General features: G+C 40.6%; 1 protein-coding gene across 2 annotated transcripts; it reads left to right on the plus strand.

The window, feature by feature from the left end:
• The first annotated feature begins 318 nt into the window (after positions 1-318).
• cabp1b (calcium binding protein 1b) lies at positions 319-23,623 on the plus strand. Of its 2 annotated transcripts, XM_030066001.1 has the most exons (8): positions 9,950-10,741; positions 13,670-13,837; positions 15,057-15,087; positions 15,183-15,326; positions 15,687-15,796; positions 17,913-17,987; positions 18,107-18,179; positions 21,853-23,623. In XM_030066001.1, the coding sequence occupies exons 1-8, from the start codon at positions 10,700-10,702 to the stop codon at positions 21,876-21,878; spliced, it is 669 nt and encodes a 222-aa protein (XP_029921861.1). In that variant the 5' UTR covers positions 9,950-10,699; the 3' UTR covers positions 21,879-23,623. The 2 variants fall into 2 exon arrangements, with proteins under 2 accessions (XP_029921860.1, XP_029921861.1); XM_030066000.1 differs by lacking the exons at positions 9,950-10,741; positions 13,670-13,837 and adding an exon at positions 319-1,125.
• The last annotated feature ends 566 nt before the right edge of the window (positions 23,624-24,189 follow it).

The following is a 24,189-nucleotide window of genomic DNA, read 5'->3' on the forward strand; positions in this document are numbered from 1 at the left end:
CATTATGGCTCACATAATGAGCCATAATGAAATGGCTCATTATGTGAGAAATGATCTGTGGTGACGTGTAACTTGGTGGACTATGCGCGGGGATATGACATGGCTTTGCAATACTGCTGTTATCCCTCCAGTGACATCCAGACTTAACGAGGGTGACCACTTCACCCGCGGATATGGTTGAGAGACAAGGCTGCACACTTTTTTTTTTTTTCTGCTGCGCGATCAGGTGACTATCCCAACTTCATCCAAGTGGGTGGGCAGCTGGGCTGTAGTAGTTTGTGTTAAGTGAGTGGATGCCCGCTCAGAGAGTGGGGTTCAGTCTACTCTGATCTACGTAGCTGATGCTGAACACCTACACGTGGTGGTGAGCGCACTGTCCTCTCTTCGTCTACACAAGCTCCAGCCTCAAACAGCTAGACAACGACAAGTGAGGGAAAGGGAACGGCAATGAGCTCGTCTCTCCCCAAAAGCGAATCGACTACTTCTCTCCTGAGATCATCGGGACTGAACCGCAGGTCTGCGCACCCAGAGCAGCATGGTCCTCGCAGTCACCGAAGCCACCACAGTCGCCATCATCCCACCGGTGCTGGAGGCAGCGCGTCTGAGGATGCAAGCTGGACCCAGGAATGTGAGGCAAGTGCACGCAGACCTCTCTGTCAGCCAAGACATGCCGGTCCCCGACATGAAGGTGATCACCGGGCACACAAGAACCAGTCACACCGACGGACAAGCCCAGTACATGATGTTTATGTTCAAGAGGATGTGAGACAGAGGATGAGTAGGAGTCAGAAAGAGCACAGCAAGTCGTCCAGGTCCAGACACTCATATCACCACCACGACTCTTCCAAAGGTGAGCTGCCTGAAGCTCACAACCACGGCAGCTCCCGTCAGGACAGGACGACCTCACCAGCCCCATCGTACTCAAAGTCCCCGGACGAAGCTGCTTTCTTTTTCGAGTCCAAGGAGAGAATAACTACTGGCTCCGCGACGAGTCTGAACTCTGACCCGCCTGCAACGGGCGCACCTGTCCAGCCTGTATCCAGCCGCACAACCAAGAGACTGAATACAACCTCGTCTGAGCACGACTCTGCTCTTCACCCCATAGTAAAGTCAGTGTTTGGGCAGGTAAGGAGGCATAAGAAAAAAATTCAAATTTGTTCCAAAAGTATGTGCAAAACTCAGCTGCAATTAGCGATTGGCCTATAAAACTGTAGGATTATTAAAGTAGCTGTGTTTGATGGATTTACACATTGGTCAAACATTTGTCTTGTGGCTGGTTTTTCATTTAATCTTTGCCTTTTCCAGACATAGAGGGTCAATGTTTTTAATTTCATTACAAAAAGCAATAAATAAACAAATAAATAGGCACATATCAAGGTTCCAGTGAGCATATCCAAGACTCACCTATGCAGTACTAAATGCCTCTGTATTTTCTGCTGTAACACATTGCAACTTGCCTCACTAACATTAAACAAGGATCCTGATTCATAGCCTATGGTAACATACTGGAGCAAAGCTTCAGTCATATTAAATAAGGTAAGGTAAGGTAAGGTAAATTTATTCGTACCTGAGGGTAGATTTGGTTGCAGTTAAAAGAGTTGGCTGTTTACACACACACAGACAACATTTACGACATTGACAGAGACAGTGACATAACAGTGACAAAAGTGCTCCAGACATGGAAACATGGATAAAAAGTATACAAAAAGGTGCAAGTATCAAAAGACAAAAGATAAAATGCAGAATAAAAGCCATCATGGCAGATACAAAAAACTAGGTCAGAATAAATAAATAGATAAATTAAAAAGGCTGTATAGTCCATAAGTTAATAAATTAATGTGTAGTCGAACAATGGCCTAATTACTATTTAACCTTTTGATGACTGAGGGAACAAAACTGCCTCTGTATCTCTTTGTTTTGCAGACAGGCATTTTGTACCTGCGGCCTTATGGTAGAGGCTGAAATTCAACATACAGTGGGTGGGAGCCATCTTCTAAGATAGACAGTGCTAGCCTCTGTAACTGCTTAGTATGTAGGAATTCTGGGTTCAGCTGTGGCTCTCCAATCAGCCTACTAGCCCACCTCATGGCATAAACATGAACACTTTCACTCCACAGGGAGATATCCACAAAAGGTAGCATCTAATCTTATGAACACCCATGAACATGAAGTGTAAAATGTCAAAGTTATTGGCAGCCTAGAGAGCTTTGCTTGTAAAATGTATCAACAGTATCTTATACATCATCTGAATTTTAGGTGGGTGTCTACAGTGTAAAATTTTCTCTCCAAATTTCCAGAGTGAAAGTGGATTGATATGGCACCCTTTAATTGGAGTTTGGCCTAAGTAAAATGATTGCTCTCAGAAGTCCAGACATAAAGGATCTACACCATTTCCCATACACATTAGGTGGAAGTTAGAGGTGAGGTCCTGGTGGAGCCAGTCCCCAGCTGAGCAGATTAAAAATGAATGTTTTCAGTCCAAATCTCATTCCTGTATGTATCTGATAACCAGTTTAATGAAAGAGCAGCAGGGCTGCAGGGTTGCAGGCTGTCATGCGTCCCCATATGAATAAGACCACTCTCGTCATGACTGTCACCTGAGCAAAAGCAGATGGATCACATTTCCCGCTGTGTGGAAAATTTGCAGTGATGAGAGCATGTCACACACCACACACACACACACACACACACACACACACACACACACACACACACACACACACACATACACACGTACACAGGTAAGTTATCCATTTCTCTCACATCGATCATTAACATGTGTTGAGATGAAAAGTTATGATGAAATATAACACTTGCTACCTGTAGGAAACAGTAGCTGATATATTTTTACACTGACCAGTTGTAGGTAAAGTGGTTCAGTGGGGAGTGAGGAGCTAATTGATGCTTCTCTCCATCTCTTCTCCTTCGCATCACCTGTATCCCCTGTACTAATACAGTATCTTTCCTTAAGGTGCCATATTTCTCCTGTGTGCTCAAACACATCACAGATTTATGGGTTGCCAGCTTTTCCCCCTCTTTTTCTTGTGACATTGAGATTACTCTCTCAGTGTTGATGATTAAAAAGCTCAAGAGGAGACAATACTTCCCCATGTGCTAATGTGTTCCAGAAATAACCACTCAATCCAGGCCAGAGCTTCATTCAGTCTTAGGGATTCCAGTGAAAGTAAGTCCATGCAGTAGCACACAATATACATCTAGAGCTGCTGAGGTGTGAGGAAATCCACACAGTAGCCAATTGTCATTTATATCAAATCAAGTAAGATTTTAATGGACATTATGTTCTGATACCTCTCAATTCCAACTGTGGAATTGTTCAGTTACAGTGGTGGTGGTGGGATTTCAGTGGGCAAGGTATTATTTGTCACTGGATACTTATTACACTAACATGGCAAATGCTATTGTCACCAAGAGTAAATAAGGGGATCACTCAAGAATTGGCCAATTTGGCATTTTAGGTGTTTTAGTGGTCATTATTTTGTACGTTCAGCAGGGAAACTGAATAATCTTGAAATAAAAGTTCATGTGATTCCTGTGATGTTGCTGTGAAGTTGCTTGGTGATATCAGACACAACTGTCAATAGTTAAAATTAATTTGGGTGAATGCTAGTTAATTGTCTGCACATGTGTGCATATAAGTTAGTAGTGTGTGTGTGTGTGTGTGACAATGAATAAAAAAAAAAAAAAAAAAAAAAAAAAACGGTTTAAGAGTGACAGATTGAGGGAGCTTGTCCAGGCACATTTTTGTACCTGCTCAGCAGTCATCTTGCAAAGCTGTATTTCATTTTAGCTGATGTGACCATAGACTCATAAAAAGACCTAAGTGGTCTGAATAGATATGGCAGTACAGCGCAGACTGTAGAGTGGGATAATACCCACTACAAACTCTGTATTTCATATTTTTCTTATGTAACATCAAGGTCTGCATACAATCCCAACAGAACTCATTTGCTGCCAGTGGGAGCTAAAAATAGCCTCCCAAAGACCTGATTATAAGAGACTGGAGGAGTGCAGAGCTTTTTGTCTTGGTTAAAATATTCAAATCCTTTGCTTATCATGATACCTTATAATTTTTTGGTGAATAAAGCAAGCTTTCTAGCATAAGAAAACATGCTTCTCCAAACCACCAGTTTTAAATCCACACCTTCATATTCATGAGGCTGAGCTGAGTCATGATTACCATAGGCTAGAGTGGGGGTTAGAGTGAGGACAAATATGATTAGTTGTTTAAGTATGTTTTATGGCATGATAATTGTAGATAGTTAGATGAGCAACAGCTCGTTTGATAAAGCATCAATTATTCTTATCTGAAAATTATGATCCTCAAAGCAGGCTTGTACCGTAGTTAAAAAACTCTCATCAACTGTGTACATTTACAACAGTCAGGCCATATGCTATCATAAAACACTCCAAGTTACACCAGACACCCTGACCAAGGACAGTGTATGTGCAGCTTTTTTTTTTTTTTTTTTTTTTTTGAAGGGGGTCCTCATTATTATCTTCCATTATCAAGTAGAAATAATTGGGGTTGTAATGATCTACTTGGCCTCACATGAAATGGAGACAGATAGCAACCAGCAGAGGGAGCAAGTGGATATTCTCAGACTGTGTTGTGTGTGTGTGTGTGTGTGTGTGTGTGTGTGTGTGAGAGAGAGAGAGAGAGAGAGAGAGAGTGAGAGGGAAAGTGTGAGGGAGAGACAGACAGGGGGAGTGAGAGAGAGAGATTAACAGACATAGTTCACAGTGTGTGTCACAGTGAGTCAGTAGAAGTGAAGGAGGAGAGAGAAACTGAAGCAAGTGAAGGAATTGGATAAATCAGGAGCAGGCGGAAGAATAAAAGAGGAAGAGAGTGACTATGCTGGCAACCTGATGATGGTTATGTAAGATAAACGCCCATCATATCTTTCCTCCCCATTCTCACCTGACAGCTCTGAAGACAATGTAAGGAAGGTCTAAAAACACAGATGAAGTCTTCACTTCCCCTCCTCCTTTTCCTGTCACTGTTCTCACACCCATGCCACTGACACACTTTTTTACTCTTCCATCACCTCTATGTTAGTCCTCTCTGTCTGGCTCTCCCTCCTCTTATCCCCCTCTCCTTCTATCCTTGCATGGGTCAAACTGACCTTGATGACGTCTGAGAGGAAATGAAGAGAGAGGGGTGGCAGAGAAACACATGGTGCATGAATGATGAAAAAAACACAAAAACAGAATCAAGAAAGCCCTGTGTGCAAGTGAGTGGAGGGTAGCATCGTCGTATTCACGTCATATGCCTTCAGTATGCCCAGAGTATAATGGACTATTTATAGCTCCAGATGGATATTTTTGTACCCAGTGCTGGCAAAGAGGGAGGTAGAAATTCTCACTATTTAGTTAAATCCCTTTTTGAGATGGGGATTAGGCAATGAAATGTAAGCGAGCGCCTGTGTGCTGTGCACGATGATATGCGTGTGCACCCAGTCAAGCATAAGTTAAGTATATGCATGTGCATGTTGATACTGAATATTTATGGAAACCTAAGGCTAGCTGCAGCCACTTTAAAGGGGGGTCAATATGAGTCTCAGCAAGATAGGGCTTATCAGTTAGAGAGAGAAGGGGAGAGTGAAAAATGAGACATAAGATAGGGGAGGAGTGAGTGAGAGGAGAAAATGAATGTTCATTTGATTCAAATGAGACGTGGCAATTGGATTTTTTCCTTGTTTATTAACGGACTTTTTTTTTTTTTTTTTTTACATTATGCTCAATTTGCTCACACTTTAAATGCAAATGCAAAACTGTACACTCAGCAAATGTCAAACTTCCATGTCAAACCTAAACTGTTCACTCAAAAAGGAAATTTAGGGAAAAAGATCGTACATAACAACAATGACATTCTGAGTTAGCATCCTGTCTCAGGCCAGAGATTCTCATCAGCATCACGGGCAGAGGGCAAAAAGCTCCTTGTATGCCTTTTCCACCCCTGTCACGGCTGCAATATTTAAACATGTCTCCCCCATGGCCTGGGAGCCCTGTCCCCTAAAAATGACATTCTCCTACAACTAAATAGCATTCTCAATTATGTTTTGAGGAGAATGTATTTTGCAGTGGATAATGTTGGTGCATAAGACGTCACAAGAATGTGCGTAATCACCTACAATAAGTCTGAAATTTGCACTAGGACAGTGTTTCTCAAAGGGTAGCACAATTTCATGGCGGACCACTAGTGGTCCGCGAGCGCCCCCTAGTGGTCCGCCATGAAATTGTGCTTTATATGGAACATTAAAAAAAAGAAAGAAAACGTTTGCAAGGACTCACAGAAGTTTCCTTGAACCTCCTTTTCTAAAAAAAAAAAAAAAAAAAAAAAATCAACTTTATGTAGAATATAATAAAGAAACACTGTAGAAACAGTAGAAAAAAACTCAGTGACTGACGGCTGATCATTGTACTACAGCTGTCTCCAGTTTAAGTTGATGATGATCAGTAGGCTTGTAACGTAACGTCAGAGTGACAGAACTGTGCTGAGAACTAGCTGTCAGAGAAAACACTCAGGCTACAGTACAATAAAAATGTATTGGTGCCTAAAGACAGGGACAGTAAAAAGAAAATCAAATTAACATGCATTTTTTGTTGACGAAAAAAGACGAGATAAAATCTACTTCATTAAATAAAACTTAATAAAATGTGTCTTTCCTGTTTCGTCATCGACTTTTAAATTACAATCCAAAAAGTGCATTCATTGGATGCGCGTTAGCTTTTCTCATCCTGCGCTGCTGTGTGTGTGTGTGTGTGTGTGTGTGTGACTGAGAAGCACACACCCACCGGCGCTGTCTGAAGTGTAGCGCAGCGAGAACAAAGTTAAAACAGCAGCGCACGGACATAGATTGTGTAACAAAGTGAAGAGTTGCCACTCCGCTCTCTTTTCACTGGCTAACAGCAGCACACTGGCTTAGCTTGTCTATTCAGAGAAGAGGTATCACTTCAGCTTAGTTTTCAATCTATGTTATCACATGCATATTACTGCTCATTCATTTGTAGCTGAATTGTTAGGTCTGTGTGATAAGCAATTTACATTTTTAAAATAATAATAATAATTTAACATATTTTTAAATTAAAAAAAAAAAAAAGCCAACATGATGCAGGTCAATGACTAAAAAGACTATTGACTAAAACTAGACTAAAATACTTTGGATTTTCTTCGACTAAAACCAGACTAAAATACTTTGGATTTTCTTCGACTAAAACTAGACTAAAAAGCCAAGACTTTTCGTTGACTAAAATGTGACTAAACAAAAAAGAATACAAGTTGACTAAATATGACTATGAATATGAGGTGCTGGGGGGGCTATTAAGCTTGGTGGTCCGCAAATTTTTTTGGTCTGAAAAAGTTTGAGAAACATTGCACTAGGAGGAAGATGAAGTGACAGATGGTTACAACAACCCAGACTGACCCTCACACTGGTGACCTGAGTTTCAGTTCAGCGCTCAGCAACAGTGATGTTTGCTTGTTTCAAATGTTGTGTTATGTTACTGTAAGCAAGTGTTTTTTATGCCTAAACTTAACCTTTCCCTAACCTTAACCAGGTGGTTTTGTTTGGTAAAGGTAACAAAACTGGCCAAAATGCTGCCTGACCTAATATACAAGATATGTTGATTAGAAATGTGTGATATTTGTGATATGTCACAAACAAATGGAATCCGTGACATAATATATTTCTCTCTAAATGTAATTAAGAATGCAGTTTAACTGTATAGCAAAGTAATTTTCCACACTCAAGATCTCCCCACACCATCCAGGACAGCCATCCTGTGATTCTGATGGCTGTATGAACAATTTTGGCTTGTAGTGTTCCCACCTGGAGACTTGTATGTTAACTGGGTTCCAGTTGTGATGACTTAAGTTGCTGTTATGACATTTATATTCCCAGTGCTTTGTGAATAAGCACACGTTGCAGCCACTGATAAAAGAAGGGATTTGAATATGGAGTTTTTCACAAAGAGGGTTAGGGTTAGGAAATAGGGGAAACAGAGGAGTAGTGTTTATAGTTTTTGGAAATGGATCTGTCCTTTGGTAGATAGCGTATGGTTTGGGATGTTTAGTTAAGGCCCAGTTATAATGTGCAAGTGATAGAGAAAAGCTCGTAAGTAGTGGATATTTATTTTGACTCAACAGTTGGGTGGACACACAATGCTGTATGAAAGTATCTTGAAATAACCTCCCACAAAGTATATTAGAGTTGATGGTTTTATTGAAGTTAAACTATTACATATCCTGATTTGAATGAATCATGCAGCCATAAATAAGCGCGTTATGTTACAGCTCAATCATAAGTAGATGAAGTGAACATGAAGGTCAGCAGGATCGGTCTTTTACTCACCTTGGGTGTCTTTCAGACTAGATATCCTTTAATGATTTTTTTTTTTTTTTTACTAATTATTTACACACAAACCTTAGTGTCCTTTTGTTACTTTGATCAGGACATATGTAAACTTAGAAGCTGCTGGGCCTGTACATGACCTTTCTACACCCTGAAATGATTACATTTCATGCCACTTATCAAATTAACAGAAAACATGCAGAGGCTGGTAGTAGAAAAATATTCCTTATGTGTTGATCAGTTTTAAAAGAGGCTGATGATGAACGCAGCTGTTATTTTCACAATCCTTGCCTCTTCCCCTCCCACATCTCCCAGCTCATTTAACTGACTTGATGGCAGTGGATGAAACAGGATTATATTTGACCTCAAAATCTTCATTTAATAGCAAAAGCAATGATTAATATTTCCTCTTGGAATTAGCTGCCTGTCTAGTGTAGATATGTAAATGTCTGTGCATTGTGAATGTGCTTGACGTATGTGTGCACTCGAGTGCATTGCCAAAATTATGATATAATAAAAATCACAATAATGGCAACATCCCACAAGGCTATACATAACCATGGAAGTGTTATGCCCATAGTTATCTTCTGTGATGTTTGTGTCAGCATTTAGTGTATTTATGTAAATCTGCAAAGTAATTTTTGTATGTGTATTTGAATCAACGAGAGGGTGAGGAGACAGAGGAGAATGGGAGTTAGGGGGTTGGAGAGTAGTTGGGGGGGGGGTTGCATGCCTGTGCACACCCTGGGCTGACATTATGAGAGCTGACGGCCCCTGTGTCTGACGTCTGATGTGTTCTGAAGTTCACAATGAGCCTCCGGTGAGAGACTGGATGATTCATCCACAGAGAAACATAGAGGAACCGGAGAGGAACTGAATGGGAGAGGAGCGACTTTGGTGTGAATATTTATGTTAAAAAGGCAGAGTGTAGACAAGCTCAAACTGGAAAAAGAAGTAATAATGTACACGGTGTGTGTGTGTGTGTGTGTGTGTGTGTGTGTGTGTGAGGGGGGGGGGTTTAATGGCAGCAACTGAGGGCATTATATTGCCACGTGAGAAACTGCGCCTCGTATTGAGCTAAAATGTTGTGGTTTGGATGTACAGACCCCTGTGGAAGACAAGGTTACTGGAATATTACCAACAAAGCCTTACTGAAGTCAGTCTGCTTGTCTGTCAAGCTTGTCAGCAAATTTGTGTGTGTGAGTGTGTAAGTGAGAGAGAGAGAGAGAGAGAGAGAGAGAGAGAGAGAGAGATACTGAGGGATGACATTGCTCGTGTGTGTGTTTGTGTGTATACGTGACGGTTTGCATTCTTGGTGGTTCAAACATCCATGTGTCTTGCATATTTTGCTTTGATCTGAATCTAAGCCTTCAAGCTTAACATGACTTTGTGAGGAGCATTCTTGTGTGTCTGTGTTTGTATGTGTGTGTGTGTGTGTGTGTGTGTGTGTGTGTGTGTGTGTGTGTGTGTGTGTGTGTGTGTGTGTGAGAGAGAGAGAGAGAGAGAGAGATGCAAGAGTAGGGAAATAGAGAGCGTGTGTTATATTTTTAGCTCTACAGCCCCACATCCGTGTGTGTTTAATCAAGTGTGTGTGTGTGTGTGTGTGTTTGGATTAGTGTCTCCAGTGTCTTGCTCAGGGGAAGGTAATACGCTTGTCCGAACGAGCTTCTTTGTCACATTCCCTCTTCACATAGATGGTTTAAAACTGTGCAACAGAGTGAGAGAGTGGGAGAGAGAGAAAGAGAGAGAGGGAGAGAGAGAGAGAGAGAGAGAGAGAGAGAGAGCAAGAGACAGTCAGACAGACGGAGAGAAAGAGGGGGATAGAAGAGAGGGAGGGAGTAATAGACACTGTAGAAGAGAGGATGGAAAGCGAATGAATAAGCAATCTTGCTTTTTCTACTTTTGGCGCTTGCATCTCACTCAGATCACATGCATGCCTCCTTTCCCTCTCTTATCCTTGTGCTCTGATTTATCCTTCATTCTTATTTACATTCTGCTCTTTTCTCTTGGTTTACCATCCCTCTGTCCTGCCATACCCCCCAGTGTCCCTCCCTCAAGGCTCCCTGTCATTCCATCACTCCGTTACCTTTTCTCTCCCCTCTTTACTTTCTAGAATATCTTTGTTCCTCTCCCTGGATTCCCAAATGACCTCTTCTATTAGTCAATGACCCACTGAACCCTCTCTCCCTTTTCTAATCACTCTTATTCCCATGCATGCCCGGACACACATGCATATGCAAGCACACACGCATACACGTGCACTTACACACAGGCATACTAACACAGATACGGTTAGAGAGAACACATAGAACAAGAAGGATTTTACAATGGGCAACTCTGTTAAGTCGCTTAAAAATTTCTCCAAGAAGGTAAGGTTCTCTCTGAGGTTATGAGCTCGCTGTAGTCTGCTTGAATCCCCTGGCTGTTGGTGCATGTTTGTCTTACGATGTATCCCCAACCCGAATGAAGGCTACTTAGCTGGACCTGAACCCTGTGTAGTATCTGACTGGCTGTTGACTGCCAAGTTGTCTTGAACTGTATCATGTGTCTTTTGATGTCCAACCACCAGCACACCGGTGGATCTTGCACGTATACAAGATACTGTCAGCCTAGTGTGTCTTATGCTGTTGTCTGGTCTCAATGCATCTTTGCCAACAGAGAAACTCACTAGTCTTCAATTATGGCTTTGAAACTTGCTAATGAATTAGATTTTTTTTAAGGTCTTGCTGACTGCAGTTCTAACTCTTTCTGCATGTACTTGGATCTGATGAATATCCTGCAGTGCTCACAGGACAGTAGCATCTTGTGAGATGTCGTCTTTTAGGAATTAATGTCCCTGTCATTTATTAGAGTAAAATCTCTTGTGGCGCAACTGAGGTTGCATCCTCAGGATGCCAGCTTATGTTCGAGCCAGTTTCACAGAGCTTCAGCAGAGGTAGTACTTCAAATGCTATGCTGGACTTATTGGCTTTTACGTGAATGAGGTCAGTGATGTGGATCTTGACACCAGCAACCTTTAGTCAGATTGCAGCGCTGCCCTGTTGAATTGCACCTGCAGGATGTGAGCTGGCAGTCCAAAGGGTGCAAACACATATGCCACTCCAACCATATCCAATTTGCTCATCTGAAATGTACCACTGGCAAAGCAACACACTGGAAGGAGTTTTTTTAAGTGCTCAGGACAGAACAACAATGAGTGCTTGATTTAGAGGTACCCTGAGATGATTTGCAGAAAAGAACATTTGGAACCATATTTTCGACTATAGTTGATGATTTCATAAAAGCAGAACAATTTAAAGATGACATCCTATGCTCATGAATTTCTTTAAATTGTATTGGTGTATCGTTGAATGGCCTCTCAATATGGTAGGGAGAGAGTCCCACAAATAAATTTCCCTTCATATCAGCAGCTGCACATCCTGGAGCAAGTACAATGTGACAAGGAAGTGGATCCCATCTGCATCATAGGTTGGACTCATGGAGAAGTTCTTGCTTGACTGCAGCCCTTCTCTGACATTGTTTCCATCTTTTTTTTATTTATTTTTTTATTTTGTTATATAACTTGTAGTGCGTGGCTCCGTAGTACTTTGCTGGCATGATGTACCCTCAGACAGCCATGCTCCATGCATCACTTGGTCAGATTACCCAGTGGGCATCCCTTCCTGTGGTGAGCACTGTAGCAAAGCCACACAGGAGTTGGCATTAGGACTGGCATAGTAACAGATGGATTGTGAAGGTCATTTGTTGGGTATATAATTGTGTAAGAGAAAGAAATGGAAAAAATGAGAACGAGTGCTGGTATGTGTGTTTAAGCATGTACTGTATGCATAATCCTTCATTCATGTATGTAAGTGTATGTTGTATGTGTTGGAAAAGCATTTGAAATTATGTATCTGTGCATGTAATGAGTGACTGAAACAGTAACAGTGACAGTAGCAAAGATGTCTCCTGGTATTTTTTTGTGACCATGGGTTCACTCAACTTGCTGTTAGCTGGTCTGCAGTCTTTCCTCTATTGAGGTCAGTGTTTGATGGTAGGAACTGGAAACATGGCCAATATAATCATATTTCATAGGCTGGGAGAGCTGTCATGGTTTTCAGCTTGCTGAAGACAGTGGTCTGCTGCTGAACAAAAAAATTAGAAACAGCCCAAGAATATAGACCATTTCCCGATGGTCTGTTTGTGTGGAGTTGTATTTGAATTTCAGTGTTTTTAGCCTTTGATTACTGCTTACACTAATTCAAATATATGAATGACATTAGTGAGATTAATAGTCTGATCTTATGTGAGTTTGTGTAAAGCTTTTAGTGAGTCAGTGGCAGGCAATCACTCCCTGTGTTTTGCTTTAATTAACCTGCAGCTGTCTGTATAATTGGAGATGAGCGCTGTGAGGACGACTTTTGCTCCTCAGCTGACTGGCTAATTGGTCATTATAATTAAATGGCTGGCTTAACTCAAGTTCTAGCCCTATTATCTGGACAATGCCTAAATATAATGAGCACAAATAAGCCTTTAACCCTTAGTAAAATCCCAGTAGCTATCCCAGCATGAGCATAATCTTGTGTTTGATGGTCAGCGCGTTATGCCATCTACCCCTCTTACACCCTCTCACTGCCATACAGCACATGCATACCATACATGTGCTACTAACATATGCATATGATCCATTGGTGCTATCTCCTAAAAGCCAGACAGACTTATGCATAACAAATTAGATTGATTTCTGCATGCTCCTCTTATTAAATCCCACTATATCCTCTGATATGTGTTACCATAATGTAGACATTGAGGCAAAAAAGATGAAGAAAATTAAAAAAAAAAAAAAAAAAAAAAAAACAATTCAAGGAAATTTCACAGGAGATTGCTACATAATATCTTTGATGATTTTAGTATTAGTATATTTTTACCATACAGTAGTTTGCATTTACCACCGACATTGATTGTCTAATGCACATATAGAGGCTTGGCAGAGCTCTGTGCTGGACAGATGCAGGGATGGCATCAGTTTTTCTTGTGATGATTACTGTTGCCCTCTAACTCTACCTCCACCTGACTGAATGCTTTCCTCATCCTGACTGACATCCAGACTTCTTGACTCCACACCTTTCTGTCCTGCATTGTGACTGCCGTGTGTCTGTGGCCTCCCACCCTGCCTTTGTCTGCGCTCCCTGCCCCACTCGAACTCCACGGTGGTCCCTTGTTGTTGACTCCATGCTGTCCACAAACTGAGTCATGGTCTCCACCCTGTCTCTGCCCCTGCACCCATGTCTGGCCCCCTGCCACGGATGTGGCTCCAGGACCAGAAGAGGAGCTACAAAGCAGTGCAGTCCTGTGAGGAGGGGGGCACTGGGGGGGCCTATCTTGAGCCGCTAGTGGCCCTGGCCCAGAGCGGAGCCAACATGCACAACGTACTGGGGCCTGCATGCATCTTTCTACGCAAGGGCTTCGCTGAGAGCCGGCAGGCTGTACGTAAGTCCAGACAATATCATGTGCATGCATGCCAAGAGATTAGCACAGACAAAAAGTACATACATACACCACAGGAATGGAAACCAGTGAAGTATGGGTGAAACTGCCCCTTACTGTTGTCCAGTAGTATATGAGTACTGAGTAAATGGCATATTGAGAATTTTGAATTGTATACAGTTTTCCTGATGGCTGGAATGTTGACTTCTAGGAAGTGTGTGTGTGTGTGTGTGTGTGTGTGTGTGTGTGTGTGTGTGTGTGTGTGTGTGTGTGTGTGTGTGCGTGCGCACGCACGCACATGTGTATGTGTGTGTGTGTGTGTGTAATCATGCATGTAGCTGCATTACTCAGAAACATGGTGAACATTTTATTATGATTGAGGATTACTGAAGCTGTGTTATGTTGATGGCAGAAGTGCTCCTCACATGGCAATTATTTCTCTTCACTTATCTCCATCCAGCGGCGACCATATCAGTCAAGGCCTTGTTATTTAAGGCAAAAGGTGATGCTGTAACTTCTCCATGGTAGCCACCACTTCACTGATGTTCTGATAATGGACTTCCAAACACTTGCTCATTAGGGATGCAGGAGTGGAGATTGGGTCATATTAATTCAAATGGATTGACAAAATAGAAATGAAGGAACTACAGTGTGGTTAAAAAGTTCAATTCAGTATCTTGTCTTCCTAAGGTCTCTACATCTCACCACCTTCAGAAATGCTGAGCACCTCAGCTAAAAATATCAGGCAGTAATTTTATGAGCAAACCATTCATACACTACAGACAAATGGTTCAGGGTCTATATTAAATTCTAGATTATTCTAGATTAAAATAAATTAAAACAGAATAAAATAAATATTCTAGATTAAAATAAATTCAGTAAGCTTTCATGTTTACATTTTATTTTCTTTCTGCTACAGTATTTCACTTTCATGCCAATGTTTATATAATATGTTATTTAACAAGATATATAGGCAATCATGTGCCATAGAGGGCTGAATATGCAGGTTTTCATCCTAGCAAAACACAAAAGCATGCCTTCACTAATAAGCTAAAGTTAAGCTTAGTTGGAATAAAAGCCTACCTACTCATAGCCCTCCTTGGCACTTAGTTCCTTATCCCTGTTTTACAGTGTCATGTTTTCTGGGAAATGCTCTGCATCAACATGATTTTGGGAATCTCAAAAGCATTTGGATTCTAACTTTTTGATCCTCCACAGGACCGAGAGTTGAGGCCAGAAGAAATGGATGGTATGTCATATTGAGAGAAAATAAAGACTCGAAAATCAAATTTTCCTAATGTTTGCCACTCACTCATATTCCTGCTCCATTTCTCTTTCCCTCAGAGTTGCGTGAGGCATTTAAGGAGTTTGATAAAGACAAAGATGGCTTTATAGGTTGTAAAGACCTGGGAAACTGCATGAGAACAATGGGCTACATGCCAACAGAGATGGAGCTAATAGAATTGAGCCAGCAGATTAACATGAATTGTGAGTAAATGTGTGTGTGTGTGTGTGTGTGTGTGTGTGTGTGTGTAGTTCTGATTGTGCATGTGCATGCACATGTGTGATATGTTCATGTCATCACTGCAGTTGAAAATTTGAGGTCAATGCACTTGACATACTTTCATTTAACAGCATAGAAAATATCATTTACATTGATTACTAAAACAATGCAGGGCTACAAGAAGATTTGCTATCAGACCAAATACTACTAATGGCATGACTTAATTTCAAATTCTGCATCTCCCTCTCAAAAAGAGCTGAACATGTTTCCTTTTGCTATTATTGTTCTCATGGACTAGCCAGTGTTGTGTTTAATTGGCTTCTTCTCGTCCCTCTGTCCAACAGTGGGGGGACATGTGGACTTTGAGGACTTCGTGGAGCTGATGGGGCCCAAACTTCTAGCTGAAACTGCAGACATGATTGGGGTCAAGGAGCTGAGGGATGCTTTCAAGGAGGTGAGCAGAACGTTGGAGAAACACTGACTTCAATGTTATAAAAGAGCAAAATGAACAAAAGTGTAACAACAAAGATGTAAATTGTATTATGATATTCGAAACATTATTTCATCAGGCTTAAATAATGCTAAGAGAAAGAAATAGATAAAATTATTTGATTTAAATAAAAAGTTATCATTATGTATAGACTGGAGTAATTTGTGACATGGGAATAGTATTTTTCTCAAGAGCATTGTGGGAATGATAACTCTGCTGTGGCAGAAAAGAAGGTTAAAGAAAAACAGTATATATGGGATAAGAAGTGACAATAGCCTATACAATGACTTGGGTACTACAATAATGCTGACAGTGCTTGTGCAAACTCCTCTTACTATAACAGTCCACAAGACCATCATACCTACACTCCTGATCAAAATCTTAAGACCAGTTGAGAAATTGCAAGAATTTACATTTTGCACTGTTGGATCTTCAGAAGGTTCTAAGTAGAGCTTCAAAATGCAAAAAGAAGAAATGGGAGTGAGACAAAAAAAAAAATTTGAGTAAGCAGTTTATTGCAAACAATCATTAAACTGAAATAGGCTGTTCATCAGCTGATCAAAAGTTTAAGACCACTGCCTTTAAAAGCCCAAATCTTGGCAAATATGTGGATTCAGTGTCATTTTCTGTCAGGTATCCACACTGTCATGACCTCCTGATGGCAAAGGCAAAAAAGCTTTCTCTCCTTGAACGCAGTCGGATTGTTGAGCTGCATAAGCAAGGCCCAACAACAAGGCCCTCACAGCGTGCCATTGCTGCTGAGGTTGGACGCAGTAAGACAGTCATTTTTAACTTCCTAAAAGATCCTGAGGGTTATGGAACAAAAAAGTCAAGTGGTAGACCCAAAAAAAATTTCACCAGCCCAGGATACAATTGGCTGTCCGTCAAGACACGGGACGATCCTCGGCCCAAATTAAGCTTGTCACTGGTGCCAACTGCAGTCCCATAACCATCAGATAGCATCTGCGAGAGAAGGGTTTTAAGAACAAAAAATGTCTCCAAAGGCCTCGTCTCCTTCAATGGCACAAAATTGCCCGTTTGGAGTTTGCAGGAGAGCACCAAACATGGGACATTGAAAGGTGGAAGAAAGTTTTATTCTCTGATGAGAAAAAAATTAACCTTGACGGTCCTGATGGCTTCCAACGTTACTGGCATGACAAGGAGATCCACCTGAGATGTTTTCTACATGGCACAGTGGAGGGGGCGCCATCATGATCTGGGGGCTTTTTCCTTCAATGGAACAATGGAGCTTCAGGTTGTGCAGAGGCATCAAACGGCAGCTGGCTGTGTGGAGATGTTGCAGGGGGCGTCCCTCATGACTGAAGGCCATCGTCTGTGTGGTCATGACTGGGTTTTTCAACAGGACAATGCTGCAGTTCACAATGCCCGCCTGACAAAGGACTTCTTCCAGAGAAATTACATCACTTTTTTGAACTATCCTGCGTGTTCCCCTGATCTAAATCCAATTGAGAACATTTGGGGTTGGATGGCAAGGGAAGTTTACAGAAATGGACACCAGTTCCAGACAGTGGATGCCCTCCGTGAAGCCATCTTCACCACTTGGAGCAACATTCCCACTAGCCTCCTGGAAACACTAGCATCAAGCATGCCGAAACAAATTTTTGAGGTGATTACCAAGAAAGCTTTTTTGCCTTTGCCATCAGGAGGTCATGACAGTGTGGATACCTGACACAAAACCACATTTTTGCGAAGATTTGGGATTTTAAAGGCTATGGTCTTAAACTTTTGATCAGCTGATGAACAGCCTATTTCAGTTTAATGGTTGTTTGCAATAAATTGCTTACTCAATTTTTTTTTTTTTTTGTCTCACTCCCATTTCTTCTTTTTGCATTTTGAAGCTCTACTTAGATCCTTCTTAAGATCCAACAGTGCAAAATGTAAATTCTTGCAATTTTTCAATTGGTCTTAAAATTTTGATCAGGAGTGTATAATACTGCCAAAGGGCCATTAGGAATATATGTAAAGGAGAATTGAGGATTTTAGCTATTGTTAAAACAATCAGTTTTATTTTATATAGTTGTGATTGTCTCCCCCTCCCCTCTTTTTCTCTCTTTCTCAGTTTGACACAAATGGCGATGGCCAGATCAGCACAGCAGAGCTTAGAGAAGCAATGAAAAAACTTTTAGGTCAACAGGTGGGGTGATGATGAGAGAGTTTGTCTTTCTGTCTTTGGCTGCATCTTGCCTTTGTATTTCAGTATATCTTGTCTCATGGAAACATGCACCTTGACTAGCCACGCTTTGACTTTTGTAGGTTGGCCACAGAGATTTGGAGGACATCCTACGAGATATTGACCTCAATGGAGACGGGCACGTAGACTTTGAAGGTCTGTCATCAAGTCTCTGCATTGCATGTGTTGCCAGACATCATTGTTGTCATACCTGTGATCAGTCTCCGTCTTTATTGCAGGCAATTCTGCCAACATTATGGCAGAATTGCCTGCAATTATACTCTGCTTTGCCACATTTTCTGACAGTGCAGATTTATGATTTTATTTCAAGACCAGATGAGTATACAGTGAGGAAATTACATGAAACATGGTTTTCATTCACACACAGGGCCATTACACATTTGCCATGCTTGTGGAGCTGCATTGTGCAAGAATAAAATGACAAGTGTCTTGTGGTCTCAATTACAACACTGCCATACATTAAATTTCATACATTATAAAATATTCTACTGGAGCCAGAGCTTTTTCAAATTAAACACTTGTATACATATATGGTGACTAAATTCCCTTCTTTGTTGGTCTCTCTCTACCTGTCTTTTTCTATCTTTTTATAAACACACACACATACACACACACTCACACAATGTTCAAGTACAACTAAAAGCCTTGCATGAGTCTGGCTGATATCCCAACACCATACTGATAGTGAGGTGAGAGGATGAGGGAGGTAGGCCTGTCTGTCAGATTATCTCTGTACCAAAGGACTATGTCTCCTCATAGATTACCTGCAGAAAAGGGGATGCGCCCTGTCCCACCGTTCTGTCAGTCTTGATGATGCAGCCATCCTTGCATCTATTTAACTTCACTATTCCCCTGCCTATTGCATCCAGTCCATCAGTTTTAATGATGTCAGAGCAGAATTTGACCAGCCAACCACCATATACATGCTAGGTTTTTCCATTAGTTTTTAATGTTTTAATGTTTAAGTTTTCCACAATTGTTGAGACACATTTCTTGAAGCCGTCCACTCTTTTCTCAGAACTGTACCACAAAACCCAGTTTTCAACTACCTTCACAGTAACTCAGTCTCTCCTTGCAAAATCAGTCGCCTCATAATCGGTTTTTATAGCATCTATGCTGAAAATCAAACACTGTTTTTGGATCACACACACACACACACACACACAGCCAGTTAGCATTCATTACTCACGACATCAAAAAATGGAAAACACAGTGTTTACAGCATGTAGCTCCAGAAATGCATTTTGCATTTTCCAAGAGAAATATTCACAGCTCAGTAACAGTTTAGATATTTCATAGCATAATGCAAGCAATATAGTATTGAATATCTGTGGATTCAGCACATGCATACAGTAAAAATACCATACTGCACAAGGCCAAAGGACAACGACAATGTAAATGAAAAGCAGATTACAGCACACTGTAAATGTAACTGCCAAGTCAAAGTCAACAAGTGATTCATTTGGCCTCAGCGTCACATCTTTGTGCCTGGTCAGGCCAGAAGACTTCATCTACATCACAGGTAATGTTCTCCCTAGCTAAGCAACAGGAGAAAACTGCTCTGGAGTGCTGGATCCAGTGTTGGCAAGACTCCACACCTATTTGACCACAGGCCAATTCCATAGCCTGCAGGGGACAACCCTATACCTGGCAATAGAGTTGTCAGTTACAGACTTCCTGCCATCATGCAGAGAAAAACTCCTCTTCTGGGTTGAGGAAAGGGGAGTATAGTGGAGGGCAAACATTTATGAATTACTGGTTGACACTGAACCACTCACCTATCAGGACACTGCGGTGAAAACTGACATTGCCCCAAACTACAACATAGACAGGATGCTCTGCCTGCTTATGATCCTGCTGCACATACCCAACAAGACATCCTGAAGACCACCCAGAAATGTAAGAAAATGGCCTCAAGGTGGCATGACAGTAGACAACCCCACAATTATTTATGGCAGCACAAAATGTTGCACTGCCACCACGCTGGTCAGGGACTTGGACAATAGCCCATTGGCCAATTATTTCCTGGCTCTGGTTCTCTTTGTCAGATAAAATCCATCTTCATCTACAAAAATGTATTCATGGAATTCAATTCAAATATTCTCTATACAATATATCCATATATAAAAATATATATAGCTTAATAAGTGCTACAGAAAGACAGACTTGTGCTGTAATGTGTATGTAGTCCTGATTTACATACATTGCAATATAATGCAGCTTGACAGTAGTATGTAGTGTAATATTGTACTGTAAATAATCAACACTGCATGTGTGTGTTTCTGAGCTGTGCTGAAAGGTAGTCTGTACATCTGCTTCATGTGCACCCTTTTGCATTGGAGGACACGGTCAGTGGTGGAAAGGCTGACACTGCTGATTCCTTCAGACTTTGCATTGTTTTTAACAACTCTGAGCTGTATTTCACGCAGTCTAATGGCATTGTTTTGAAGGACCATGTCAATAATGAGAGCCTCTCGCTGCTGGGAAAAAATAGGAGTCCTTCCAGCCTCACCAAGTCTTGCAATTCTTAACAAAAAAAACCCCAAAAAAAACCTGTTCTCCTCCCTGAATCTCCTGATTATGGTGCCCACATAGAGTCAGCTGAGATTGGGTTGTACTGTTTATCCTGCTTCGCTCATTGTCATCCCATGAACAAGAACATGGTTCTTCACAGTTGTTTGAAATTCATCTGAAATTACTGTTTCTAGTTTTGCTCATCCGCGTTTTCCTCGTCCACCAACTCCTATCCCCACTGTTCCTCCTCTGCCTCTCAGATTGTCTCTATCCAGTGTTGTCTCTATCCAGTGACATCATTAGCAACAGGTGTGAACAATTTAGAATTGTTGTGTGTAAGCTATGACATCTACGCTGTAATTGTGTGTAAATTATACCACCTGTGGTTACCATTATACATCATAAGTACATCACAGTGCAAATTGTGCTTTAGTGAATGTGTTTAGAGTTTTGCAGAAAGAGGAAATGAGATCTGAAAATTGTGGCTAACTAGTAGGGGTGGGGAATAAATTGTTTCACATAAATATCTCAATTCTTTTTTCTTTTATTTTCTTTCTTTCTTTCTTTCTTTCTTTCTTTCTTTCTTTCTTTCTTTCTTTCTTTCTTTTTTTTGGCATATTTTAATCAGTTTGTTTCCTGAGTCAACTTAGAGTCAAGATGTTGGTATCGTATGGCAAGGGAAATCTGGCATGTGAATTTTCACAGGGGTTCCTTGACCTCTGATATCTGAATGAAAATGGGTTCTCTGGGCACCCATGGGTCTCCCCATTGCAGACATGCCCGCCTTATTCTAATCCCATGCTGTTTCGGCCGCAAACCATGCAGTACGAATGTGTTCTTTTGGCCTGTTGTAAAATGATGTGTTTGTGCAGACTGGGGCCTAAACAGTCTTGGAGATACATCAGTTGGCTTTGACTGGAAAGCTGAGACTCTTATGGATTTAGTGAACCCAATTTTATTCATGTCTGATGATGTGCCCCTATAGTAGCCATTTCATTGTAATGAAACCATTTGTTGAAAATTGAATAATATTGAATCACAATACTTGTAGAATTGCAAGACATATCAAATTAGCACCCAAGTGTCATGACAATATGGAATCAGGAGGTAAGCATGTTGTCCCAGCCCTATTAACTAGGTGAAAAATGTTTTTCCAAAGGAGTCATAGATTCAATAAATGTATTCAGGTCACTGAGCATTTAGTTCAGAAAATGGGGTTTAGTGTTTTAGCAATTCAAAAAACTGTAACTAGCTATAATTAATTCAAATCTTTCCTTTCTGTCATGATTTACAGAATTTGTGCGAATGATGTCTCGATGAGTTCCTGACATGAGTACCTGTGCATTGTGATACTACATGGATTCTTGTCTTATATGGGAAGAAGACAAAGAAGAGAAAGACAAACAGAGACAGTTGACTGATGAATCTTGAACCTCTGAACTGTCAACAAACAAGGAGACAACATATCAGTTCTGCCCTGAAACTGTCACACTGAAACACAAAGCCTGACAACCACAGCCAAGAGTAACACTGTTGATTATATGCTGCTGTTTCTTACAGCAGAACTTGCAGAAATGCCTGCCCCTTCAGCTTTTACAAACTATATTTTCAAAATACATTTTCCTTTATTAATGATAGAATTTTGAACACTGTAGTGGTTGTTGACCAAATGGGTAGACGATAATGTACATTTTAAGAAATTTGCTCAAACAAAATGCCACTGTGTAGCAAGTTAAGAGACACATTTTTACCACAATGATAGGATGGCAACACCCCGGTTACATTAACACACTCCTTTCATATGCCGCAGACTTCTTAAGCACACATACAGTATGGCAATATCCCAATATCTCATGTGATCTTGTCAAAACTATGCGTTTGTGTTTGTATTTGTGAATATCATTGTTTGTCTCTGCCCTATAGATTTGTTATGTCCATACTGTCAAACCCTGGTTTAAACAAGCCAGTATTTGTTTTGGAATTGCATGTAATGTAGCACTTTTATTTAGTTCCTCTGCATTTATTATCATCATGGCTATCTAACTATGATAGCCATGTAATTTTCAACATGCATAAGACCTGGGCATGTTACACAGTCCTTCAATCTTGAATTTCTTAAAGACAGTACTGTCAGGGTACAATGAGCTGCTAATCTTGGCTACTGTGATAGGCCTTTTTTCTATGTTTTATCAGTTATGCATATTACCCTGCAAGAATACTCAGAATACATACTGCACTTTTGAGTTGATTTATCAGGGTATCTCCACCACAGTGCACAACAGTAGGTGATCAACAGAGCATTGAAACTTTTTCCCTCCCAGCATTATTATTTTTTGAGAGAGAGTATTGATAAATGTATATACTGCATTTTTGTTTGAGTCTGCACTGTCTACTGAACAGTCTTGAAGCAAAAAATTTCACTTTGGTGGAAGATTTGCATTTTGACTTGTATACCTCGAAATGAACTGAATAATCAGCTTCATTCAAACTGCCCTATAACCTAATCTGTAAATGCAATTTACATTTTTCCTTACCCTCATTATCAATAATTGCAAAAGGGCAGTACAAACCTACTTTCTGGAGAAAAAGAAAAAGGAAAGAGAAATAGTATGTAATATGAATTACATTTATTGTAGTAACTATACACACACAAACACACACACATATATACATATATATATATTTACTACATATATATAGATAGATTGATAGATAGATTGATACATAGATAATGATATCAATCTATCTATCATTATATATTTAGATACATACATACATACATACATACATGTATTTTTTTTCCTTTTTTTTTTATGTGAGCCTTTGAACTATATTTTCACAGTGAAACTGACTCATGTTCCCTTGAATTTCTGGGGTGGTTGATTGTTTTTAAATTGACCTGGGGTATATCTGTGCTGTCAAGTAAAAATGTTCTGCTAAAGGGAAATATTACATTGTGACATTACTTGTCCTTTAGAACTGTGTGAAACTATGCATGCTAGAAACAACTGCAATTTGTAGCTTAATAGAAGAAAATAAAGGTTTTTATTGGAACTTAAACAACACCAAAGCAACTTTTGATAATTTGGAAAAGTGTGCATTTGACTGTCTGTTGGGGAGCTGGGGGGAAATGGAAGTAACTTTTGGGGTAACATAGAATTTGAATTATAGGAGAAAATAAATGTCCTCAAAGCCAGCCAAGTCTGTCAGTAAGATAAAATCAAGCCTGATGATAGTGCATTTCTGAGTTTGGATCCCGTCTTGTTTTAAGCCCTGATGTTTTTGTATCCCTGATATTGAATACAAATGGGTTGGATCAAACATACTCTGTACACAGACTGAATGTGTATAGATTCTCTCTCTGTGTGTGTCTCTCTCTAGCTCACGCGCGCACGCACGCATACACACTCAAGTTTTCGTGAGGAAATGTACAGGAAAATTTACTTTTCATCTTAAATCTTAAAGCAAACGCCAATGGATCTTAGTGTGCCAAAGTTCATGGTTTTCTTGTTATTTTATTTTTCCCCTACATGTAAACACAGAACAGCCTCACTTTGACGGAGCTACTGAGCTAAGTGTTCCATCCGACAAATAAAAAGCAGCCCAGCCCACTCTGTTGTAACAGCGGCCC

The sequence above is a fragment of the Myripristis murdjan genome, chromosome 12, assembly GCF_902150065.1.
Source record: "Myripristis murdjan chromosome 12, fMyrMur1.1, whole genome shotgun sequence".
Lineage (NCBI taxonomy): Eukaryota > Metazoa > Chordata > Actinopteri > Holocentriformes > Holocentridae > Myripristis > Myripristis murdjan.